Consider the following 24799-nt stretch of genomic DNA (forward strand, 5'->3'; position numbering starts at 1 on the left):
TTTTTTTTTTTTCCAGTGGCCCTAATTCTCTTCCGTAAAACTCTAAATGAATTAATAATAAAATAACTATGGGTTTTCTATGGCGGCTTTACTGGAGATATTTGTTTTCACTGCATCCTGAATGGCAACTGCAGAGGAAGAGGAGGAGGAGGAGGACTTCTTCTCCATGGATCTGAATGACGTTGTAACTGTGGAGGATTTTTTCTGGACCGTCTGAATGGTCTTCTTCCTTTTTACGTGAAGAACCTCCATGGCGTCCATGTTGATGCCTTTCTTAATCTCCTCACTGGTCGCCACCTGCTCGGCGGTTTCTTGCTCTTTCTGCTGCTGCTCCATCTGCTGCTGGTGATGCAGCTGAAAGTAAGAAAGTTCTCATTTGTAAATAAGGGCTTTATTAAAAAAAATGTAATTTTTTCATACTGCTAAACAGCCTTCCTCACCATCATCATATGCTGGTACTTTGCAATAGCCTCATCAGTGGTAACTCCCTCAGCAAAGCCCAGCTCTGCAGCCCGGCGGGCGAGCTCAGCCTTGTGTGAGCCAGGAGGGGTCCATCCCACTCCTCTGATCCAGTTCAGGTCAGATTTGTAGTTCACCTGTGGAAATATAGAAAAAAAATATGCTTAATATACAACAATCAATTCAGATTGGTAATAATCTACAATCTTCATCCGCTTTACTTTTTGAAAATCCCTGTAACATAATCTTGGGTTTTGGATCTTGCTATGGCCAGCAGCATTTCTGACAATGCTGGACCTTGAAAAGTACTGTATTAAATTCCCAGCTTGAAAAATTCATATGAATTATACAATATTCTGCTGCACTATGGGGAAGGTTTCAGGAAAGGAGCAAAGTTCTGGTTATAAAAAGATTTACTGAAAAATCCTTAAAAGTTCCAGAGAGTAACAATCAAGTACCTGGAAAGTCATCAGTGTTTTGTATACAGTTTCTAAGAAAGTGGCTTACTAAACACCATCCCAATCAGAGGAAAGTGCAAACATGCAAGTTTCATAAAGTTCAAGAAATTTTCCAGTGAGTTTATTGAAATTTGCTGACTATCCAGTGAGCTCCTGAAAGGAACCACTATGGAAATGAAAAAAATCCTGTAATAGAAACAAATGTACGTTTTGCTAAAGAACCAATTAAGTTCTAAAAAAGCTGGAGGAAAAAAACATTTGAATTTCTAAAGAATAACCTCCCAGTTCTGAGTAAATAGAAAGTAAGTTCAATAAGTTCTAGAAAGTACCCAGGAAGTTCCACAAAGTAACCTTCGGGTTTTCAGAGGAACCTCCATATAAGTTCAAGAAAGGTACCTCTTAGTTAAAGGAATAGAACCGGTCGTGTTTCATAAAATTCACAGTGAGACACAGGAAAGCTGCTGATCAGTTTTTAAAAGGTGTTAAATTCCTGGAAAGTCACATCCAAATTTCAGGACACTACATCCTTTATACTAGTACTCTATACCCAGTACTTGAGTTGAGGGTGGATGAGGGGGGAGAGCGTCCCCCTTCTTAAATGACCATCCCCCCCAATACCATCCCCTGTAACATTTTATCACTGAATGTGTAAAATTTCTACTATATATTAACAATAATGGCAATAATATTGCCCTTTCAACATTTGGCGGGCCTTCGGCTTATGAGTAGCCTGAGCAAAATAAATAAAATCAAAGAAGTGGCCTACTATGACTATGTAGGTGATCCCAGTGGGAAATTACTCATTAACTATGTAGGGGCAGTAATAACCATGCTAGTTCAGCGACTGATTGCAGTTCTTCTGTAAGTTCATACCTGACTACGTATGCATACTACTTTAGGTCAATAGACTATATTAATTTGGCTATGATTGATTCCAAAAATAAATTCCACCATCCCCCTTCTTTTTGTTTTACAACTATACTACTGTCAATACCCACTATTAAACCAGGAGTAGCATAGTGTCTTACATCACTCTGCAGCTTGTAGGCCTGCTTGGCATGTTTGACCGTGAGCTGCTCAGGGTCACAGGTGTAGTCGTGAAGTTTACGGCGGTAGGTGATGTCGCTGGCCTGGGCCTGACTCTTCTTGGCCAGCAGGAACTCAGGCTGGTCTGGCCGTATGTTGTAGTGGGCGCGCTCCTCCTTGGATTGACGTTTGTACTCCAGGTTGCTCTGGAGCTTGCTTGCAGCCAGGGAGTGAACCATCTTTGGGTCGTCCTCCACACAGCGGAGCCCCACCTGCTGGCCCTTCTCCTTCAGGTGGGACTCCTTGTAGCTGTACTGTAAATGAAAGGAGATCACATCTCGATGGAAATTGTGTAACAGAAATGACCACTTACAAACTGGTCACTTAAACCGTAACTTGAGACCAAGTGAGTGTGCGTTTTTATGACTTTTGAACAAAAGAACTTACATCGCTTGCAATTTCTCTGGAGGCCTTGGCTGTTTGGAAGGGAATGGCGTCCAACCTCAAGTCATAGCCTGACGTCTTCACCTGTTCTCCAGATGCCTTGTAAACTTTCTTTATGTGAAAGAAAGTTTGAAGGAGAAAAATATGTTTGTTAATATCATATGAAGCTGCAGAAGACTTATTTGCAGATATGTATTTAAATGTGCCTTACATCACTAATCTGCTGAGCATTAATCTTTGCTCTGACAAAGTCTGGATCATCTGCGTGTAAAGTGTATTTATGCATGTCGTCGTTCTTTCCAGACTTGTACAGCCTCTGTAATACACAAAGCAAAAAAATATTTTATCCATATGTTCCTGTCAAATGACCCTTTAAAATACATATTCGGCACATTTTTTTTCTACCTACCTCACTGCACTGTTGATAGCTCGTCTTAGCGTGGACAATGTCAGGCGAGTCAGCTACAGATGTAAACTTGATTCTATCTGGCTGCTGACGGTACTTCTTCTGCAGGAAAGAACATCACATCACATTTAAAAACGTAACACTGTTAATATCATTTCAAAGACCAATAGCGCAAATTTAGAATTAGAATATATCTAGAGGGCCTTGGATATTGAAACAATCCTGCAAGAAGAGTAATCAGGCAAGCTTCAAATTAACAGGGTAAGTTTTTTTCTACAGAATAACTGTTGTTGGTTAAATTACAGAGACATTTTTTTTTAAGTTAGACCAAATAAGTCCAATGTTTTGATTTAGTATTCTTTTATTTTGGTAAAAATTATAAAAAAGAAAACGTGGAAAATAAATACATTGCAAAAATCATCTAGAAATAAGTAAAAAAAAATTCTCAAATTAAGTGTATTTCCCCTTAATTTGTGTAGATAAATAAGATGATTTGCCAATGGAATCACTATTTATACTCTTAAAATAAGATAATTAGATAATATGCACTTTAAATAAAACAATGCAATTGTTTTTTTTTCCTATTTTAAATGTAAATAGTCTTGTTCTATTAGTAAAGTGTCTCACTTACCTCCTCAATTCAAGAACTAAAGCACGTATTTTAAGAAAAAAATACTTGGTTAGATTAAGATTTTTTGCAGTGTAAATATGCAATAGCCTTCTATTTCTAACAGTATCAAAGAATTTTTTTTCTGGTATCAGTTTTTCCCTAAATACTCACATCACTGATTAAATCTCCTGCCTTCTTAGCCGCCTCCAGCTGAGGTGCTCCCACTCCATCCCACGCCACTCCTTTCATAAAACTAAGGTCTGACTTGTAGAGTTTCTATCCATGAAAGAGCAACACACATAAAGCAAACCATATCACAGCATTACATCACTTTCCTTTACCTTGCCTTTATTCCTTACCTCGCTCTGCAAGTCGTAAGCCTTTTTAGCCCACTTCACCTTCATGTCATCAGGAAGCACCGTATACTCATGCAGCCTCTTCCTGTAGTCCTGATCGCTGGCCAGGGCCTGGGCGTTCTTAGCCGACACCAGATGGATCATGTCTGAGGTCAGGTGATAACGGCCGCTGTCAGACAGAGCATCCCTGCGGTACTCCTGGTCACTGGCCAGACGGCCCGCCTGCAGGCAGTGCAGCAGGTAGGGATCCTCTGTCACACTCCTGACCCCAATGTGTTTTCCTTTTTCCAGCAGGTGATTGTGTTTATATTGGTACTGGAAATAAAGGCATTAGGTTATTTTCTTCTAAACATTGACTTGTGCATTCTGTTTTGATATCATACAGGAATATATTTTGGGTTCTTTTCATTTGAGAGAGCTTACATCACTGGCGATGCCTGTGGAGCTCTTAGCAGCCTGGAAGGGGATGTCCTGCATGGTGAGCTTGTAACCCTGAGCTCGTAGAGTATTCCAGGACTCCCTATACTTTACCTACGGAAATACAGTGCACATAAAATGACTAAAACATCTTGCATTATGTTTTTGTTTTGGAGAGAAACTACATTTGGGAAGAATACCTCACTGAAGTTGGCAGCATTTGCTTTTGCTTGTGCAATCTCTGGTCTCTCAGCTGTGATAGTGTATCTGTGCTGGTCATTTATCCCCTTTTCTTTGTACAAACGCTGTGAAAATACATTTCAATTGAAATAATATGTTGCATATTATGTTAGTAATCAAAAACCATATAAAAGTGCATCAACATTCTTACTTCATTTGTGATTTTTCCACTGAGTTTAGCATGGATGATATCTGGGGAGTCGGTAACTGAAGTGTGCTTGAAATTATACGGCTGCTGTCTGTACTTTTTCTGTAACAGCAAAAACAAAAAAGAAATAAATATTTGATGTCTGACTAAAAGTGATAAAAAGAGAATAGATAATAAAAAGAGAATGGAATTAAAATCTCACATCACTAATGAGGTCTGTGGCCCTCTTGGACTCCTCAATCTGCAGCGCTCCAGTGGCGATCCAGGCTGCACCTCGCAAGTAATTCAGGTCAGATCGATACACTCTCTGCAGACACAACAGATTAAAAATCTATACCCTGAAGATGACTTTTGGGATCCTTTTCTTCATTTTCAGCATTTCATTTTATTACAGCAGGATTAAGAAATATGGTCATAATTTTGGCACAGTTCATGTCAGATGTGTGTTATCAGGAGCATGTATCTAACTTTCTTTTTGGGCTTAAAATTATGCATTTAAGCAATTCTTTCTCCACTGTGATCATTTTCAAATGGGATTATGTGCAGGTTTTAATACCCCATGGATTAGACCTAATTAAACAAACAGCCACCACTTAACTGTCTGGTTTAATGTCTTTTCAATTATTTTTATTTATCTCCTATGCATATTTGGTGCTATTCCAAAACTGTAGTTTTAGGTTTGAATTTGAGATCATAATCCAGTGTTAGAGTGTTCAACTCCAAAAATAAAACTTTAAGTGCTCAAGCAGCAAGAACTCCTTCAACATCAACATCTACAATCAGGACTAAAATGTGATTCTCCCTACATAGAAAACCCAATTCTAGATAAAGGTTGCTAAAATCAGTTGAGATTAAGATTGAGCTGTTTGGCTCCAAAAAAAAAAAAACAGAAGAAAGATTGAGGAGTCATAGTGAGACTTTCCAATATAAAAGCCCTGAATTTGATCTCCATGTTGGTAGCAACACTTTTTTTTTTTTTTTTTTTTTTTGCAGGAGCACCGATAATTGCGCAAATGGAGTGGAAAAATGAAGACATATATCTATATAGATCTATAGATAGATAGACAGACAGACAGACAGACAGACAGACAGACAGGTAGATAGATAGATAGATAGATAGATAGATAGATAGATAGATAGATAGATAGATAGATAGATAGATAGATAGATAGATAGATAGATAGATAGATAGATAGATAGATAGATAGATAGATAGATAGATAGATAGATAGATAGATAGATAGATAGATCTTTCTGCCTCATTAAGGGTGCAGTAAACTTCTGACTGCAACTCTGAACCCATAAATAATGCTATCTAAAGCCCTTCTCACCTCACTCTGCAGTGCATACGCTCTCTTGGCAGCCTGGACCTTCATGTCGTCGGGCGGTGAGGTGTAGTGGTGCAAGGAGAGCCTGTAGTCTTGATCACTGACCAGAGACTGGGCCTTTTTAGCGTGTGCAACCTCAATCATATCCATAGGCAGGTGGAATTTCGAAAGCTGCTTCGCTGAGTCCTTCTTATATGTGATCTAAATTAATGACAGGGTGCAAAGAAGTTTATATGCTGTTATATTAGTCTAGATTAGGTACAGTGCACAAGCACTTACGTCACTTTGTAATTTGCTGGCATGGACTGAATGCGCAATGTTCAGGTCATCCTGCAGCCCCCTAAGACCGATCATCTTCCCTTTGGTCTTCTCAAATTCTTCTCTGTACTTAACCTGAAATGAAGCATCAAGTGCATTTTTTAATCTTACACTAATTCTCCTCGCAGTAAAACTGTTTCTGTGTGGTTGAGCTGTGTCTCACCTCACTCAGGATATCCGCAGAAGCTTTGGCCGACTGGAATGGAATAGCATCCAGGCTGAGTTTGTAACCCCCGTCTCTCAACTTTGTCCAGGATTCCTTGTATTGACTCTAAAAATGCATAAAGAGTCCAAACCAAATAGTCAGAACACTCAGCTATGAGAGATATACATTTGAAATCTAAAAGAGAAAAGTTTACCTCACTGATGTTTCTGGCATTGATCTTTGCTTGCACCAACTCTGGCAGCTCTCCACTTACGGTGTAGGTGTGCTTTATGTTTTCTCCCTTTTCTCTGTACAATCTCTGCAAAACAGAACCATGAGGTCAGATTTCAGTGTGCATGAGTGATGTATCCACAAAGGAAATACTAAACACACAAATGTCCCTTTTCCACCGGCTGTACTTGGCCTGGCTCTACTCTTGCATTTGGAGAAGACGGAAAAAAACAGGAGCCTGAGCAAACCAACCTTACTGTGAAGTACAGGGATGGCAGCATTATGCTGAGGGGATTTTTGGCTACAGGAGGGCTGACAAACCTTACAAAATAGATAAAAATCATGCGGAAAGTCAGCTATGTGAAATCAGAGTAATAAGTCAAGATTTCTTCCATCTAACCAGAGACAGTTCCTTTAAGTTCTGCTGTCAGCCACCTGGACCAGTTTATTTTTTTCATTTTAAAGATTTTTTTTTTCTGGGCGATTCTTGTGTCTATCTCACTGCTAGACAGGTGGGGATATACCATGGTCAGGGTACCAGTACATCACAGGTTGACACTAAGACAAACCATACATGAACACATTCATGCCAGACCAATTAAACAGTCATGGGCCTGGAGTACCCTGAGAGAACCCCTACATGATCTAGGAAAAATTCTACTAAACAGAAGTTTATTTAAGGTTCTGCAGATTTTTCAAAAACTGTTTTTGATTCAAGTCATTAATTATCAAGTTGGCTGCAAAATATGAGTCAAGATCTTTTCCATCTAACCAGAGACAGTTCCTTTGAAGGGAACGGACATAAATTCCAACAAACTATTGGGAGAAACAGCATATAAGACATTCAGATTAAAAGAAATTCTACCAATTAGGAAGAAAAAAAGGAAACATTTAAAAAGTAAAAAAAAATTCAACAAAAAAAAAAATTCAGCCTTTACTTTTTTTGTTTTTTATTAAATAGAAATATTTTCTGTTATTCTAATTTACCTGAGGAGGAAAACATTTAGATATCAAGAAAATATAGCCGTGTCTCTTTTTATATGACGTATGTAAACATCTGCCCTCTACAAAATAATAACTTAAAATAGTCATAATGTAGCTGAACTTACATCAGTAGCCAGTTTATTGCTGAGCTTGGCCTGGATCATCTCAGGCGTGTCTTCAACACTGGTAAACCTCAGAGAGCTCACGTCCTGACGATACTTTTTCTGCAGAGATAAAAGGAACAAATATTTGTTACACATTAGATAGAAAATCTTTATCAGTTTGGACTGATGAGACCAAAATAGCAGGGGTATAAATATTACCAGTAGGGGGCACACACACATTACAATTAGTATTCCTAAAAATAAATTAAAAAGATCACAAAGAAAAAGAAATGAGAACACACATAACCAATGCTGCTGTCTTCTCCACATAAATGAAATATCTTCCTAAAGCTCGGCTCTATTCTTTATTTTTATTGTGTTATGGGCATCATTCCATGTTGTAAAGTGTCTCAGGTTTGTTCTATAAATGTTCTTATCAGGGTTTTATTTGAAGGGATTAAATTACCAAAAAGGATTCTTTGCTTTATAATATTAATAGAAAGCTTTGACATTTGATTCAGCCAACAAAAATATTTTTTTAGCTGAAATATGTTTGGACAGCCTGTGTATGCATGAATAAGTGATTTGTTATTTTTTTGGTCTGTATGATTTTAATTGAACTTTTGTTCAGGTAGGATGACCCTGAAAAGGGCTTCAAACATAAACCTGTTACTGATGATAGAAAATATTTTTCTTCTGTTTTTTAAACCTTTCTTGAAATGAAAAGACTAATCTTTTTCATTTAGGGCAATGAAAAAAACCCACAGATCTTTGGTGTATTTGGTTGGATTAATTTGATCAAAGAGTTTCCTCCTCTGGACTCGGAGCTCTGTTCATCTCCCATATATAAGCCAAATTAACATAGAACGCAAACGATCAATGGTTCTAAACTAGTGGAAGTTTCTTTCATAACGTTCACATGGCCTCTGTGTTAACAGTGTTCCTACAGATTAATAACTGGGTTTGAAATTACCTCACTGGCCAGCTCTGAAGATTTCTTTGCCTGCTGAACATCCAGAGATTTGGAGGCCTCCCAGCCGACGCCCCTCATCCAGTTCAAGTCCGATCTGTACTGTTTCTAAACACAAATGCACAAACATCCAGGAAGGACAATATTGCAGCGTATATTCACAGTTTATACTCATTGTTGTTGTTGGAATAGACCTACATCACTCTGTAACCCGTAGGCCTTCTTAGCCCAGGCTACATTCATGTCTGTTGGCAGAGTGGTGTATTCATGGAGGAATGTCCTGTAGTTGGTGTCCGTGGCGAGATCTTGAGCTTTTTTGGCATGGCTGATGTTCAGCATATCTAGAGACACACTGTAGGAAAGACTGATTTTAGAAAATGTGAATGCAGTGTCCTGGAATTGCACTGATTGATTGAACTTTATGTCCTTTTTATTTTTTAGAAATTTTGCTTTGCTTTGTACCAGGGTAGAAACCCACAGCTGTCCGTCTAAGGTGATACATTTTTTGTGCATATCTTGACCTTTGGAAAGACACTGATTAAAGGTATTTTATCCATATAATATCTTTTTCATTTTTTAATAAAAAAGATATTATATGGATAAAATACCAATAGAAATTTAGCAAAAGTTAATTAATAAAACAAACTGATCTTTTGGCCGGGGATAGCTCCTATAGGTGTAATAACTCGGTGTTAAGTGCCATCACTTAAATAAAAATTTTCGATTGTTCGATTTTACAAAGGCCGCTGATCCACTTTGTTTATTTTAGAGAAGCTCAGATTCCTAAATAAACATTTTTGCATTGGTAGATCCCATTTTTCAGCTTTTTTTCATCAGTTTATAGTATTATACATTTGAATGAGTACGGTAGTTTAATCCGATTTAATTCAGCCCCGAATTATATTTTTTGGGAAAAATAACATTTATTTTCCTTATTTCCAACCCAACTCCTCCAAAGAGATTCTCCATCAATCCAGATTAAGAACAGATGAATATTTTTATCTATAGGATAAAACAAGAGCTCCAGAGTTCTGCTGTCAGCTTCCTGGACCAGTTTATTTATTTTTTAAGACAAACCATACATGAACACATTCACGCCAGACCAATTAAACAGTCATGGGACTGGGGTACCCTGAGAGAACCCCTGCATGATCTAGGAGAAAATGAAGCCTACTGTATATCAAGAAATCGCTTAGGCCAGGATTTAAAGCAAAGCCTTTTCTGATAAGAGAAATTATCACAGTCATTAATTATCAAGAAGTCAGCTGCAATTTTGTTTACAAGTATTCTTATTTATTCACACCTTCCATACGACTTCTCCACGGTTAATCTCAGAAGACAAGAATCAACCACTTCTTTGCTCCCAAAGATTAAGGCAACTTGATTATTGAGCACAAATATAAAAAAAGACCTGAGTGTGGTTAAACTGGAGGCCTTGCCTGTATTTAGTCTTGGTGTCCTCGTAGTTCTTCCTGTACTGGTGATCGCTCTGAAGTTTGGTGGCCAGAGCAGAGTGAGCCATCTGAGCGTCGTCGCTGACTGATTTAATCCCGATCACTTTGCCTTTGCTTCTCTCATACTCCTGCTTATATTTAATCTGAAACAGAGAAGGTGAAAGGAGACACATAATATTAAAAGTGTATTCTACCATCAAGCGTGGCTACAAAGCAATAGACGTATGAGATGTTGGAAAAAGGTTTATAAATATATGAAAAAAGCTCACATCACTGGCCAGGTCTGTCTTAGCCTTTGCTGTAAGTATAGACAGAGAATCCAAACGGAGCTCGAAGCCCTTTTCCCTCTGCTTCTCCCACTGGCTCTTGTATACTTTCTATAGAACAACAAATAAATCAAGAAATATTGCATCACATGCATTAGAAATCTTACATAGCATCTCGAATCTCGGCCACCATGAAAACAGGCCTCACAAAGATTTTCACTGTTTGTGATAAATTGGAACCAGGTTGGGTATTATTCATAATTTTCTTTACACTGGAAGTTGTAAAATTACATCTCTAATTAATTTTTTCAGCATTGATCTCATTCAAACATTTGCAGGTTAAAAAAAGATGCATTTTGACTTAATTCGGTACAAAGTGAAGATGGTTATCTATGATAACTATGCATCTAAACATCTGGGAAGAAGAGAGAAAATTCCCTTTATTAGCCTATATGTGGGTGCAAGAAAAATCTGTCAAGGAGGTGAAACAGGAATGAGGTAAGGGGTTGAAACCCATCTAAACCTTGGTAAAAATAGTACAACAGAATAATCAGAAAAGATGAAATCCAACTCACTCCACTGAGCATGTCAGCGTTTGCTTTCGCTTGCACAAATAGCGGCTCATCTTTATTGATGGTGTATTGGTGAATCATCTGCTCTGTGTTTGCTTTGTATGCCAGCTGGAAAAATCCGAGATGTAAACACACACAGAAGAGGCAGTATATATAATGGAACATACGAGTTAATAGTTGAAAGAGGAGATCCTTACATCGCTCTGCAGCTCCTGACTCTTCTTGGCGTGTTTGATGGAGAGATCATCAGCCACTTGGGTGAATCTTATTTTGTCGGCCTTCTGACGATATTTGACCTTTGAAAACAGAAAACAGAGTTTATAAGCACTGCCTTATAAATGGTAGAAGGATCTTTAACATCTTAAAATGTTGTAAGTAGACTTACATCGCTGAGCAAATCTCCAGCTTTCTTTGCCTGAGCTATGTTGAGGCATCCCTCCGTCTCCCAGCCCACACCTTTCATCCAGTTCAGGTCTGAACGATACTGGTTCTGCAGTAAGAAAATAAAAATTATTATTTATTTGTCTATTTAGCTTCATACTCTGCCGAGTGTCCTGAGGTTATTCTCTCACCTCACTCTGCTGGCAGTAGGCCTTTTTGGCTTGCTGGACCTTCATGTCATCGGATATGATGGTATAGTCGTGAAGTTGTGTGCGATAGTCCAGGTCACTGGCCAGAGCCTGAGCTTTCTTGGCGTGGCTCAGATTGATCATGTCCAGAGGAAGGCTGTACTGGGCCTGGCTCTCTTTGGAGGCTTTTTTGTATTCAATCTGATGAGGTAAGGACAGTGACAGTTTTCAATCTGATGCACGCTGCAAGCACAGCTTCAGTCAAAGCTTTACACGCCCTTATGACGAGTGTAAAGGTTTACTTTACTTTGACAACACCAAGCATACATGTTTATATCGCTTTCTAATCTGAATATGAAATTTTTCCTCAAAACTCTGACTGGATTATCTGTGTTTGCTGAAGCACATTTTAGTCACAATTAAAGATGTTTCTTTTTCCCTCTGCACGGGTTCATTCAGCCTAATTATTTCAGATACTTTTGATTGATTTGCTTTCATTTAACTGGGATGGCGATGGTTTTCTTCCAGTCTGTAGAACTATGTTATCAGATAAAATGACTTACCTTCAGTAATTTGAACTAATTATTTTGGAACGTGGAGTTATTCTGAAATACGTACATCATTCTACTGGTGTGATATTCCTTGATTTCTGCTCACTTTCCTTTTATTTTTGTTATTATTCTGCTCTAATTAATAAGAGATGAGTAAAATAGATATCAAATTCTTTTTTTGTACTGATGATATTTCAGAAGGGGCTTTAGTCAATAGTATAGTGGAGGATTTCCATTCATTTTTGAAAAGAACCGCCCTCTCCACTTAAAAAAAAATGCACAACCGTGTTCCTGTTCCCGAGAGGGAACGCCAATTAAACGCATGCGAGAGCATGCACAAGCCAATTTCTCCTTGAGCACGCTCTGTTTACAAGTTTCTGTCTGCATCGCTCATTCAAGCTTACTTTCCAAAAGTAGATTTTCAATTTTTCCGCTATGTCAGACTCACCACTGGAGTTTCTCTGTTGCTTTAGAGCCTTTTTTTGTCAGCTATATATCAATCTATCTCAATGTTTGGGTTCCTCAGGGATCCATGTAACTGTGCTGCCATTTCCTTTTTTTGAACATTGTTCCTTAAAGCCAAGTATGCAAATAACTGCACAGGTTTTTCTTTTCTTAGATATGTTTCCATTCCTTTACAGACAGTCCCTTTTACCTTTTTGATTTTTGCTCTTTTTTGCTTATTTTGTTAGTCTTGTGTGTATATGCAATAAATAATATTTACTGTCTATTGTATTTCTATTGTAGTTTTTCAAAACACATGCTGTTTTTAATTATATATTTTTTTAGACTGAGACCTCTGAGGTCATTTTACTTACATCACTGCTCATCTTGGCCACTTGAAGAGAATGCAAAGTCTTGGAGTCACTCATGTTGACCCCGACAGCTTTTTCCTTGTTTTTCATGTAGGATTCCTTGTATTTCAGCTGAAATAGAACATAATCGCACTTCATTTAAAATATAGACCATTAAACTTGGTAAATATACATTAGTTTTTGGGTTTTTTTTGTTATTGTTGCTTAGATGTCAGCAGTTTCCCTGCATCTCTTCTCAAACGAACAAGTTTTTGTCTACTTACGTCACTGGCTAGGTCTCTTGAAGCTTTGGCAGCTCTTACGCTCAGGTCATCCAAACCAGTTTCACAAGCTTTGGACTTGGTTTTCTCCCACTCTTCTTTATATTTAATCTAGAATCGAAAGAAACATTAATAAGAAAATAAGGAGGACTTTGCATAAAAGTCCACATGCCAACCAAAGCTTTATTACTGGCTTGTGTTGTAAAACCAAGAAAAGTGCAAACTTACATCACTGCACAAAGCTGCGTTGGCTTTAGCCTGTTGTATTTGGGGCAGATCCTGAGATAAAGTGTACTGATGCTTCGTCTTTTCATAGCCTGCTTTATAATTCAGCTGGTGGGAGCAAATTAATCATGTGTTCACATAACTTACAGGTAAATTCAGTGCTGATGCATGCAAAAATGATCAGTAACACAGCCTACTTGGTGTTTACTTACGTTGCTGACAAGCTGAGCATTTTTCTTGGCTAATACAATCTCGGGTGTGTCCGTCACAGACTTGTACTTGACCTGGTCAATATGTTGCCTGTAGTTCTTCTGCAATCGTTTTTAAGTAGTAACATATCAGAAGGATGAAGTCATTGCATGAGGACTATGTAGTATTATTATTATTATTATAGTAAATAGGTCCCAATAAATGTTACATTTAAAAGTTACATACATTTCTAAATGAAAATATATTTAATTTTCCCCTAATTTTGTTTATTAAATTCTAAAAATTAGCTAGAATAATTTTATCATTACTTTACTACAATAAATTAATATTTTTGTAAATCAAAGTTTGTAACTTTTCCATGACTATTTGGCTGCTAAACCAGACCCAAGGAGGAGAGCGATTTCCATCTAATCAGCAAAATTCTATTTTTTTTATTATTACTTATGTCTTTGTTTTCATTTGGTAACTCAAACATCTAAATAATCAATAAGCTGGACTAAAATATAATTTTAACAATTCATCTAGGCACTATTCACTGTTTGAACACCTTTATTTTAAGACTTTTGTATCTTAGATAATGGAATAAACAATTGTGGAAATATTTTTCCAGACTCATATTTTAATTTTCTCAGTTTTATCCAGACTTTGAAAATCAATAATTCAAATGAAAGGCATTTGCAGACTTTTCGAGACTGTATAGAGAGATTGTCATGAATTTGAGCTTGAAATGGCTTGGAGGTGCTTACATCTTTCAGTGGGTCCAGCTTCCTTTGGCTTTTGTAGCCTGGTGTAAGAGTGGCTGGGTAGTTATATTCCCCATGATCCTGATCTTGGCCTTGTTTATAAGAAATCTGGCACAAAAAAATGCAATTGAATCATGTTAACATAGGAAATAGAGAGTTTAATTAACTCTAAGCAAATACTTTCTTCATCTTTAAAACCTGACCACGTTTCTGTGCTTCAATCTTTTGTTTCTATACCAAACAAACATTTGCAAAATTGAACTTTGTTCCCACATTACCTCTCAGTCATTTGATAATACAGCATATAGCTATATTTAGCTAATATTTATCTACCTCTAGCTAAGACTTGCTGTCATTGATTAATTTGGTCCAAAAAAAAAGTTAAAAAGATTGACTGTATAAAAGCTACTGGTCAGATACTATGGAATGGATGCTGCCACTACAAATGCAAATAAAGATGAACCATTAAGAACAATATCTATTATTCCATGCGACATCATGCAGACACTTTGTCTGCACTGAGGAAGATGAATGCTGACTTATGCTAAAACAGGAAAGTAGTCTAGGCGACTTTTTTTTTTTTTTTATTCATTAAAAAAATGTATTCTACTACTTAGGACAATCAAACACTTTGTAGGGAGCAGTTAATTTTGCATCCTAAAATGGGAGGGCAATCATTAAAAAAGTAAAAACAAAATAAAAAGATAAATAGATAAAACAAAGAAAAACTATAGCTGTTACCAAGTCAAAAATTAAATTAGTCTGTTCTTTTGCTGTATCACACTGTACAGTTGTCATATATGTAACACAGGTGGATTCATATATGTTTCTTCATGCCACTAGGTTTTTATTTTTGTGTGATAGCAACTTTAAGGATCTCAGGTTTTTCTTTTTTTTTATAAGAAAGATTTTACATCATGAAGATCTATCATTTAATGCTAAGATAAAATTAAACCCTACACAGCAGAGGTATTTTCAAAGGGTCCACTAAGTGAAGACTTACATCACTGGCCAGCTTCCTCACTTTCATGGCGTGCAAAGTCTTCTTATCAAATCCAGAGTCTTCATAGTGGCCCTTTAGATCACTGGTATACTTTTCTTTATACTTGTTCTATTAAGATGAAACAAAATGTAATTATATAGGAATGAATAGAGCATCAATTTAGAATTAGGATTGTAATATTAATATGTAGTCTCAAAGAACAAGTAATCAAGTAAATAAAGGTGTTTGTTAACATGGCAGTATGCTGTTTCTTAATATTTGATTTTAGACTTACATCACTGGTGAACTGAGCAATTTTTGCAGCATTGCGAAACTGCGGAGTCTCACAAAAGTTAATACTGTGTCCTTTGGTGTTCTCCAAATCTTTCTTATACTCTACCTGCAAAAGCAAACATCTTGGTTAGAACATTTTTCTTTCTTTTTTATTATTTTTTTTTTCAGCTCAATGAGATGCAAAGTTAATTTTTTTATGTGGCATCCTAAATATATCTCTGACTTGTCTTTAATCTTGGAGGTACTAAAAACAACAATGATCGCATGACGTTCTATAAATGTCTCAGCCTGACTACATGTTTACTGGGGGTCAGGAAAGATGACTCTGGGTGAGCCAGAACATAATAGAGTTTGATGGGATAGTTGAAAGCTACAGCCTTGAAAGAAAAGCATGCCAGCTGTGATAGAGATGAGGGTTTGGAGGCACCAGCTTCATTGGAATCTGACACATTAGACCCGATACTTCACACATGCAAACACGCAATTACTAAGCAGGCTATTTTACCTGCTCACTTCATGCAGAATACAAAAATAAGTGAATGCTTTACAAATTTACCTCACTGACAAGCTTGTTAATTTGTTGTGCATTCTTTAAGCTCAGATTGTCCTGAGAGGTCAGACTATGGAAGTGTGATGTGCCCTTCATCTTGTTTAGATCCTTCTTGTATTTTAGCTGCAGAGAAAACAACAGATTTTGTTAGGTAGAAAGTTTGTCTGAGCAGGATTTAGACACACTCTAATGCTCATACAAGCGGTCCTATTCGTTTTAAGGGTTATGATGGGGTAAGTCCCTTGATTGTTTTCCCTAACCTGTTATGAAAGTAATGACAAGGCCTGATGACGTATGAGGCCGAAGCGTTCACACTGTGCTTTGGCAGTTTGGCTTAAGCTCACATGGCGACACTAATGATGTGTGCTTCCTTTTTTAGCAGCTCACACTAAGAATGTTCAGATATGACCTTGTGGCATCCAGACAAGCTATGCATCTTTTTCTTCAACATAAATGACTGTATGTCTGACTTTATTTTGCTCCTAAATGTCTCAGTCTTTTACAACATTGATGGGTTAAATGATTTTTAGGGTGATACTCACATTACTAGCATTTTCCTGAGCTTTCTTTGCAAGATGATAACCAGGAGTGATCATAGCAGGGAAACTGCCTTTGCCTCGTTGCTGCTCATATTCTTCAGTGTAGGCAATCTGCAAAAAAAAAAAAAATGTACTTGCAAAAGAAATTTTTCAAAGTTGGGATGGCAGACTGTTAACCAAAACAAAACAGTCTCTCCATTCAAAATGCATTTCCCCCCCTGGATCATTAAAGAAATGGAATTTTGGTTTCAGCACAGAGAATAATCCAAAGCGAATTAACTTGAACGCCATTGTGCCGCAGTAACAAGAGGACTGAGCAGCAAGACCATCAGGTCATCTGTGGATATGTTTTGCAAGAAAAGGTAATGGTCTACAGTGTTTTATAGTTTTGTGTAACTTCTGTCAGATCCACACATGTGCTGATGTCTATGAAAAATAACATTGAGTAAATCAAAAATTACTCCCTGAAGATATGTAATCTGCATGTTTGCACCAAATATTTAACTGCAACAGGATATATTTTACATTATTGTCACAAGCTAAAGAAATTTGTTTATCAGTGTTTTTATTTTTCTTTCAATCTTAATAACAGCAGTATTAGTTGATGTTTTAGGTCTGAGCCACACTAAATGTTAAAGAAAACCAGCTGGTGGAGAGTATTGAGTGATAGATAGAATAGGGTTCAAATAATGGCAGAAATGACCTTTTCTACCTGAATAATGCAAAAATTTAAGACAATCAGTAAGGATTTTTTTTTCCCAATCTTGTTTTTTTTTTTTTTTTTTGCCAATTACTGGTACATTTTGTTTGTCACATAGCATTAGGTAGGGTCTGCAAATCTACTGCTCAGAAATCCTGGGAAGACCTTTTATCTTCATTTTTGTCCTCCTAACTGAACATATTAACACATAAAGCTTTCCCTCAATAACTCACAATGACCCGGGGAACTTGCTAACATTACGTTGGTCTTGGAAGGCCATTGTGTTTTTCACTGAGCACAGATGAGTAACAGCATGTTTCATTAACAACTTTAAGCTGCACTGCACTCACCGTCATTCTTTAAACATGTTTTGTCTGACTAAAAGTCAGTTAATAATAATTTTTATTTGGACATGGAAAGGAGTTTCACTATTGTGAGCAAAAAAAGTTCAAATGCAATTTAAGGAAATGCTTTAAACTACATTCCTAGTGGTGCTAATTTTCTCCACTGAAGAGACACAGGACACTTTTGACAGGTCTGCAGTCCATCACAGGGTAAACTATGAACGCTCAAACTCATCTTAAGAGAATCCACTTGTGCACAGGTAGAATCTGCAACCTCTACCCAGGCTGGGGTTTGAAAAAAAATCATCTTTATCCTATAAGGCAACATTTGCTACAAACTGTGTCCCTATCTAACCAGCTTTTAAAATCAAAGTGCATTTCAGGATTTCTTAGTGCTTTAAATTTACTTGCATACAGGTTTAAATAAAGAAAACATGGTTTAAGATGGCTGATATTTGTGTGTCTAATGGACTTGAAGTATTTGAGTCAATAGTGTTCATACCTGGCTGAAGTTTTCTGCATTTTCTCTTGCATGAACCAACTCAGCTGCTGCTGCTTCTGCACTGGCTTTGCCTTTTATCTCTTGCTCGTACATCTGACGATATTTAATCTGGTGCAATGAGTTTGGGTAATAATAAAACATTCTGTTAAAGCATTTATATTCAGACAGAAAATAGTTTTTTATGTTATATTTTTTGCTTACATCACTGGCCTGCTCAGCCGCCTTCTTTGACATCTTGTATCCAGGAGTAAGATGCGCAGGGAAACTGCCTTTCCCCCTCTGCTGCTCATATTCCTCTGTATATGCATACTGTGGGGAAAAGCATTAGAGTTTTGTAATGTTTCTGGGATCTTGTTTCTGTAAAATGATCAAGAAAGCAAGAAATGCTTAATTTAAAGCTTACATCGCTAACAATCTGTGACTGTTTCTTTGCAAGAAGCACCTCTGGAGGATCCACAAACGTTGTATACTTTGAAACTCTTTCTTCATGCCCTTTTTTATATTCTACCTAAAAAAAGAAAAAGCATCAGATTATTTTACCTTGTTTGATCTTTGATATAGCTGCACTGGACCTACGGTAACAGCTGATTTAAACTTACATCACTGGCCAAAGTATTGGCATTCTTTACAGCTTTGTAACCAGGCGTGATCATTGCAGGGAAGCTGCCTTTTCCTTTTGCCTCTTCATATTCCTCTTTATATTTTACCTAAAGGAAAAACTCAAAATCATAAACTGGGACAATTACAAACACTATATGTCACTTTAATAATCTACGCTTGCATGTTTATTTTAAAGCAATTACTTGTAAAGTCTTACATCACTGATGGTTTTCTGTGCCTCTGACATCGTCACGATTTGCTGGTTGGTCACCATCCCTGAATACCAGCTCTGCTGCTGTGAGAACTCAGACTGAGCCTGAAAGGCCTGTTTGAAATATCAAAAATTATTAAACATTAAAACCTAAACAGGAAAAAAGGAAAACATGACAACAATGTATGCTTGCAGTTGCATGCTATGTGACCTTTTGCATTAAATAAATGAATCTAGTTGTTTAGTCTTACCTGGAAAACGAGACAATAATACGGTTTATTTTTGTCTTGCCTTTGGAATCAGTGATCCAAAATAAACTTAAAAAAAACAGTTTTATTCTCATTTAAGTGTTTTCATTTGAGGATCTTCTAACCTAATGCTTGAAATTTTTTTTCTGCCTTTGACCCAAACAATTACTCCAAGTATCATTTAACTATGGAAGTATTAGCAGTAATGTAAACAGGTGTAATAAACAGCATTACCCACAGATCTGTTGTGTCTTGGCTATTTGTGGGTGATCTGTTTCGTTCATAACATAACTATTATATTCTTTATCTAGATCATTAAGTGAAGTTTATGAAAATATTTCCAAGAACCAGACCTCTGTAACCTTTCCAACTACTTTGACCAAAATCAAGAGAAGCCATTTATATGTTTAGTTTCTGTTTATGCTCCTTTTTAAAGCATAATTCTCTTCTAAAGCATTGTTTTACAGAACAACTGTTTTGTTTCAGGCAAGCCTAGTGGACCCCTCACGGTCTGAATGCTAATGAATTACTTACGATTTAGCATAGGAACAAAAGCTGAGATGAACACATAAGGAGGGAAAAAACAACCTTGACCTTTTTTTTATATTGATTAGAGTTTAAGGCATTGAATATCTGTGAAAAATAATCCTCCAAAGTTTTGTTAAAGTGTCCTTTGACTTGGATGTGCTGGCCAGTTGCTCTCTGTGAGTTCACCTGGCTCAACGTCTGACTGGCTAGGCGTACCTTCTCCAACTCCATGGATCTCATGTCACAGTGGAAGCCGGACATAAAGCGTTCGCCATCTTCGCGATACTTCAGCTACAAGTGGCACATGAACCATAAGCGTTAGGCCAAAGCAAGCAGGCATTTTTAAAAACACACAAGACACAACACCCCTTTAATTTGCTTGAAGCTCCTTATAAACAGAAATATTAGCAATATATAAAAAAAGCTCGTTTTGGCAGGTTTTAACTGCATCATCCAGAATGTGTAAACAGTCCTAACATATTGTTGCAGTAGCATATCATCACATCTGTGCAAACCACAAAAAAATATTTAATTCGAAATACAAATAAAATATGAAATGTTTCTGATCTAAGTGGAACAAAACAGATTTTTTGGCCCTTTATGTGGAAACTGCCCGATTACACCATCCCCACCATGAACCATAGTAGTGGCAGCATAATGCTGGGGGAGGCTATTCATCCACAGGGAGTGTTTCAGATTTGATTTACAGATGATTGGGATGAAACACAGGGAAACACTGGAAGTTAACCTGTCAGAGAATTTGAAAAACTCAAGGTACATGCCTAAATGCATTTGAGAATCAGCGGCATAACTAAGGAATTATGTTATAATCTCATCAGGTAAGTTTGAACTAATATGCAAAGACTATGCAGCTATTTGAAGCTAAACACTGTATATAAAAGTAAACCAATTTTTGAAAAGTGTGTTGATAGAAATACAGCAGAAGTGTGATGTTAATAATAACTAACAGGTTCCAATAAAGATGAAACAGGACACACCATGAAAGTCCCAAAATAAAATGTGTATCCTGCTGTGTTATTAATTTTTCTGTACAACCGTTTGGTTCCACTGTGGTCTTTTTATAAGTGCTTAACAAATAAAACTGTTTTGGATTGGATATACTTTAGCAGTAAACATCCTAAACTAATATTAGAACTGCTGTTTTGCAAAGGATAAGAAGCTTTAATGCTTTTAACCATCACCTTGCCAAGGCTGACATTTAAATCTATTTCACTCCTTATAACATTTGTAAAATGATTTACATCTACCTTAAAAATGTCGTAAATAACTACTGAAATAGAAAAGTACAAACATCTAAAGGTAAAGTCCATCAGTGTGGCGTGACATCAGCCCTGAGGTATATTTATATGTGTGCTTAAATATCAACATGTGAAGTCCCGAATCTCTCTGCTTATAAGCTTGCTTGCCTGTCGCTAATATGAGCATAGGAGGGTTGCTTGAACCTTTAGACACAGACAGACTCAGACAGACAGAAACAGGTGGCCCTGCAGAGGAAAGGCAGGGATCAGAGGCTGTTTTTCTCTATGTGTATTTTTAGGCATCTGAAGCATAAAGTGGCCTAAGCCGCGGCAGGGTAGTCTGGCCTCAGTCAGAGATACAGAAATAAACTGAGGCACACTTCTCATTCCAAACCCCTGCTGTCACCAAGAACTTAGCGCTGCCCTCTACCTGTATCCTTTCCAGCCATTTTTGATTATACAATAATGGATGGAAGTGTTAAAAATCAGGCTGCCACCTAATTAAGGTTTTAGAGTTAAGATTATCTCAACTCAAAATAGTTTTGCAATGATTTATTATTACAATAAATTAGAATAATACTCTGAAACCTTTAGAAAAGTATGTCTATTTTGATTAAATTCACATGCAAATATAGTTCTTAAAATGGACTCTGTCATGACAGATAATGACAAATATTTTGCTTGCAGCATTGCAGTGCAGTTTAAGGTACCTGTCAATGGTAAATACTAAGACAGAAAGAGGTAGGAGCTTCTTGAAGTGAATTTGTGCTGCAAAATGATGTGATGGCATACCTCACTGCTCGCCTTGCTTTGCTTCTTTGCATTGATGTTGATGGGAGTTTCGTAAACACTTGTGAACGTGTTGTTTCTTGGATTGTGCCTGCAAAGCATGAAATAGAAAAATGTAAGGCTGCTGGGATGAAATGTGGATGTCATTCCCAGAGGGGAAAAACAAAAACACATGCAAGAAGAATTCTAGAATTACTTTGATTTTACTGACATATCAATACGTCTTCTTTTTCTTCAAAATGAGACTCATATTTCCTGCCATAGATACATTTTCTTGGTCTGTTTTTGATTGATATAGCACTTACACAGAGCAGTAAGGCCTCTTTTTGTGGCTGACAAAGTTATTCGGAGTGAGGACCATTTTGCAGACATCGCAATGAAAACACGCTTTGTGCCAGTTCTGAAAAAGAAAGAAAAGTGCATGCTGTCATCAGTTCTTTGGGAAAAAAAAAAAAAAAATTAGATGGAATTTTCAAAGAAGAAAAGTTCATATAGATAATTTGAAAAAAAAAAAAACAGCCTTAGTAGAAAGAGATAACATTGATTATCAGTTTCAATCTAAACATTATCATTTTTTTACAGGGCTCTGAGATATTCTATTTATCCTCAAACACATTCATAAAAAAAACATGCTACAAATTCCAGCACTTTGCTTTCACAATCATAAAAAACAGACTTCGGTACAAAAGGGAAACAACAAAACTTACACATTTTACACTTTCAAAGTGACTGTGTTCCCTATTTTTCCTTTGTCACTTCTGTAAAACTAAACCAACATAATTAACTCTTAAGGGGTTAACCACAGTCAAAGTTCAGTCATTCTGTCAGTCTAAAGTAGTTGCGAGAAAATTAAATAGATATATTTTTAGCCTGCTTATGCTGACTATTGCAAATTAATTCATTAGTCTGACTGTTGAGTATCAGTAGTACAAACTTAAACTTGTCCTACTAAGCAGCTAAAACTCTAATTTAACTTAACAGATAAAACAACATAAAATATTTATTTGCTTACTTTTAATATTGTTTTAACCAATTAATTTGTCCATCTTTCAATGCTGAGTAGATCTAGCACTAGAATAAACTCTCAGTACTTAGCGAGTAAAAAAGCAGATTTAGATAAATTTGATTAACCTCATTGTTTTAAGGGGGGGAAAAAATCTAAACTTACTCACAAAAAAAATATTGCCCAACATAATCTCAACAGGTTACAACTTTGAAGTTTTACTGACATCCTGTTCTTTGATATTTTAAAGTGGTGCTGAAGAACAATCGGGCTCCCTCTAGGCTCTTCTCTGACTCACAATGTCTGAGCCACTATTCCCTCAAAAGAAAACCAATTTTTAAGTTGTAAAACTAAGTCAGTTAGCTTTTATGTTTTGTATTTGGGCATAAACACAGTCCAATGTAAAGTAAATACTAAAAGACAATAAGATGCTTAATTCTTTCAGAAAATATGTTGGGAATATGTTAATGTATTTTAAAAATTGTGAAACTTTTAACAAGTAAAATATTGTTTCATAAAAGCTTTTTTTTAACATAGCTTCCAGTAAATAGCTCTTTAGCATCTGTGTTATTGTATGAAAAAGTATATATGGAATAAGGAATGTTTAAACAAATGCACAATACCTGGTCGATGCAGTTGATCTTTTCTGCTGGGTAGACCACAAACCCACACCTGGCACAGGACTGCATAATAAGCTTTTGATTTTCTCTTCCCCCGAAAAAAAGAAAAATATCCTTTGGTAAAACTGTATACAAACAGAAAATGTTGCAAAAAAGCAGGCGTGAGGCTGACAGACAGGAACCAGTATAGGCTATGGCCAGAAAGTAGCTCCCCTACTGTTAATATGTCTGTCTTTGCCAGTGTTAAACTTAGCTATGAGTGTGTAGCTCTGAGAGGGTCTCTTACTTAAAACCATGTAACATGGATGAACCACCCCCCCTCCATACCCCCCATGCTCCAGGACTGCCTGAGTACAGCTGTCTATTAGTGGACAGAGACTCAGAGCGTTCAAATGTCTCTGCGTTGGAGTAATGATCTCAAGTAGAACAGCAAGTTCAATTTTAGACATCCTCTCACGATCTCTGCATCAATTCAGTTTATTTTCAATTCATTTTATTCATGTGGCACCGATTCACTGCACATGTCATCTCAAGGCACTTTAGAGATGACGTGTTTAATCATCACATTAATGGTAAATTCACCACCAGTACTATTCCCAGGGCGAAATTACTTTCGTTACGTTACTCCATCAGTAATAGAGTGGCTATAGAACCAGTTTAATATAACACAATTTCATACAATATACTATATAATTAGGGGGTTGCCATCTCGCCATCAGTTTGGGGGCCCTTGGCCCTTGGTTGAAGACCCCTTATATATAATATAGATATAAATATTCATCTATATAAATACCCTTCTAAATACCTAGTGTAATAACACTGTATAATAATCCTACTATAGAAAAAAAATAAAAAAGGCTGTCATATGTGGTCGCAGTGTACGTACTATACTACTATATCCTATGCACCTTTTTCTACCTTTGGCAACTTCTTCTTCTCCTTTGACTATTAGAGCTGATGTAACGAGTAAATTTCTCCACTGTAATCAATCAATCAATCAATCAATCAATCAATCAATCAATCAATCAATCAATCAATCAATCAATCAATCAATCAATCAATCAATCAATGTATTATTTTTTGATGATTTGCTCAAAATAATAGTAAAAATATGCAAGAAAACTGATGCCTCTGCTGAGTAATGACTAAAATAAGATGCCCCATTGGGATTTCAAGAATTTAACATCGGACTCAGAGGAATGACTTTCTTGAAACAGAAAAAAAAGAATGTATCATTATGAAAAAAAAATGGGGGAAAAAATGTGTTTTTGGTAATATTCGGTAATATTCCTAATACCTCAGTCATTAAAAGACACAACAT

The 24799-nt window shown here is 36.7% G+C and overlaps 1 protein-coding gene across 4 annotated transcripts; it reads right to left on the minus strand.

Moving 5' to 3' along the window:
- Positions 1-23752, minus strand: LOC119780499 (nebulin-related anchoring protein). 4 transcript variants are annotated; one of them, XM_038280566.1, is made up of 43 exons: positions 23482-23752; positions 22161-22255; positions 21859-21946; positions 20024-20098; positions 19038-19145; positions 18820-18927; positions 18624-18728; positions 18422-18529; positions 18221-18328; positions 16678-16785; positions 16142-16258; positions 15587-15691; positions 15313-15420; positions 14313-14417; positions 13569-13667; positions 13360-13464; positions 13135-13242; positions 12875-12982; positions 11509-11706; positions 11322-11426; positions 11134-11232; positions 10940-11044; positions 10368-10475; positions 10084-10241; positions 8843-8996; positions 8648-8752; positions 7696-7794; positions 6570-6674; positions 6374-6481; positions 6172-6285; positions 5896-6093; positions 4767-4871; positions 4568-4666; positions 4377-4481; positions 4183-4290; positions 3763-4074; positions 3575-3679; positions 2797-2895; positions 2599-2703; positions 2391-2498; positions 1946-2257; positions 441-596; positions 1-354 (listed from the first exon to the last, which is right to left on the minus strand). In XM_038280566.1, exons 1-43 carry the CDS (start codon positions 23545-23547, stop codon positions 67-69), a joined length of 5382 nt encoding a protein of 1793 aa, XP_038136494.1. In that variant the 5' UTR covers positions 23548-23752; the 3' UTR covers positions 1-66. The 4 variants fall into 4 exon arrangements, with proteins under 4 accessions (XP_038136494.1, XP_038136493.1, XP_038136495.1 ...); XM_038280565.1 differs by having other exon boundaries at positions 19994-20098; XM_038280567.1 differs by lacking the exon at positions 20024-20098.
- Between the last annotated feature and the right edge of the window lie 1047 nt (positions 23753-24799).

The sequence above is a fragment of the Cyprinodon tularosa genome, unplaced genomic scaffold, assembly GCF_016077235.1.
Source record: "Cyprinodon tularosa strain WSP-4 unplaced genomic scaffold, ASM1607723v1 ctg161, whole genome shotgun sequence".
Taxonomy (NCBI): domain Eukaryota; kingdom Metazoa; phylum Chordata; class Actinopteri; order Cyprinodontiformes; family Cyprinodontidae; genus Cyprinodon; species Cyprinodon tularosa.

Coding starts and splice junctions, on each gene's coding strand:
- LOC119780499 (XM_038280565.1), bottom strand. CDS start 23,547: ATGCAGTCCTGTGCCAGGTGTGGGTTTGTGGTCTACCCAGCAGAAAAG. Junction 16,786..18,220: donor ATGCAGAAAACTTCAGCCAG/GTATGAACACTA, acceptor TTTTTTTTGCAG/ATTGCCTACACTGAAGAATA. Junction 2,258..2,390: donor CCAGAGAAATTGCAAGCGAT/GTAAGTTCTTTT, acceptor TTTCATTTACAG/TACAGCTACAAGGAGTCCCA.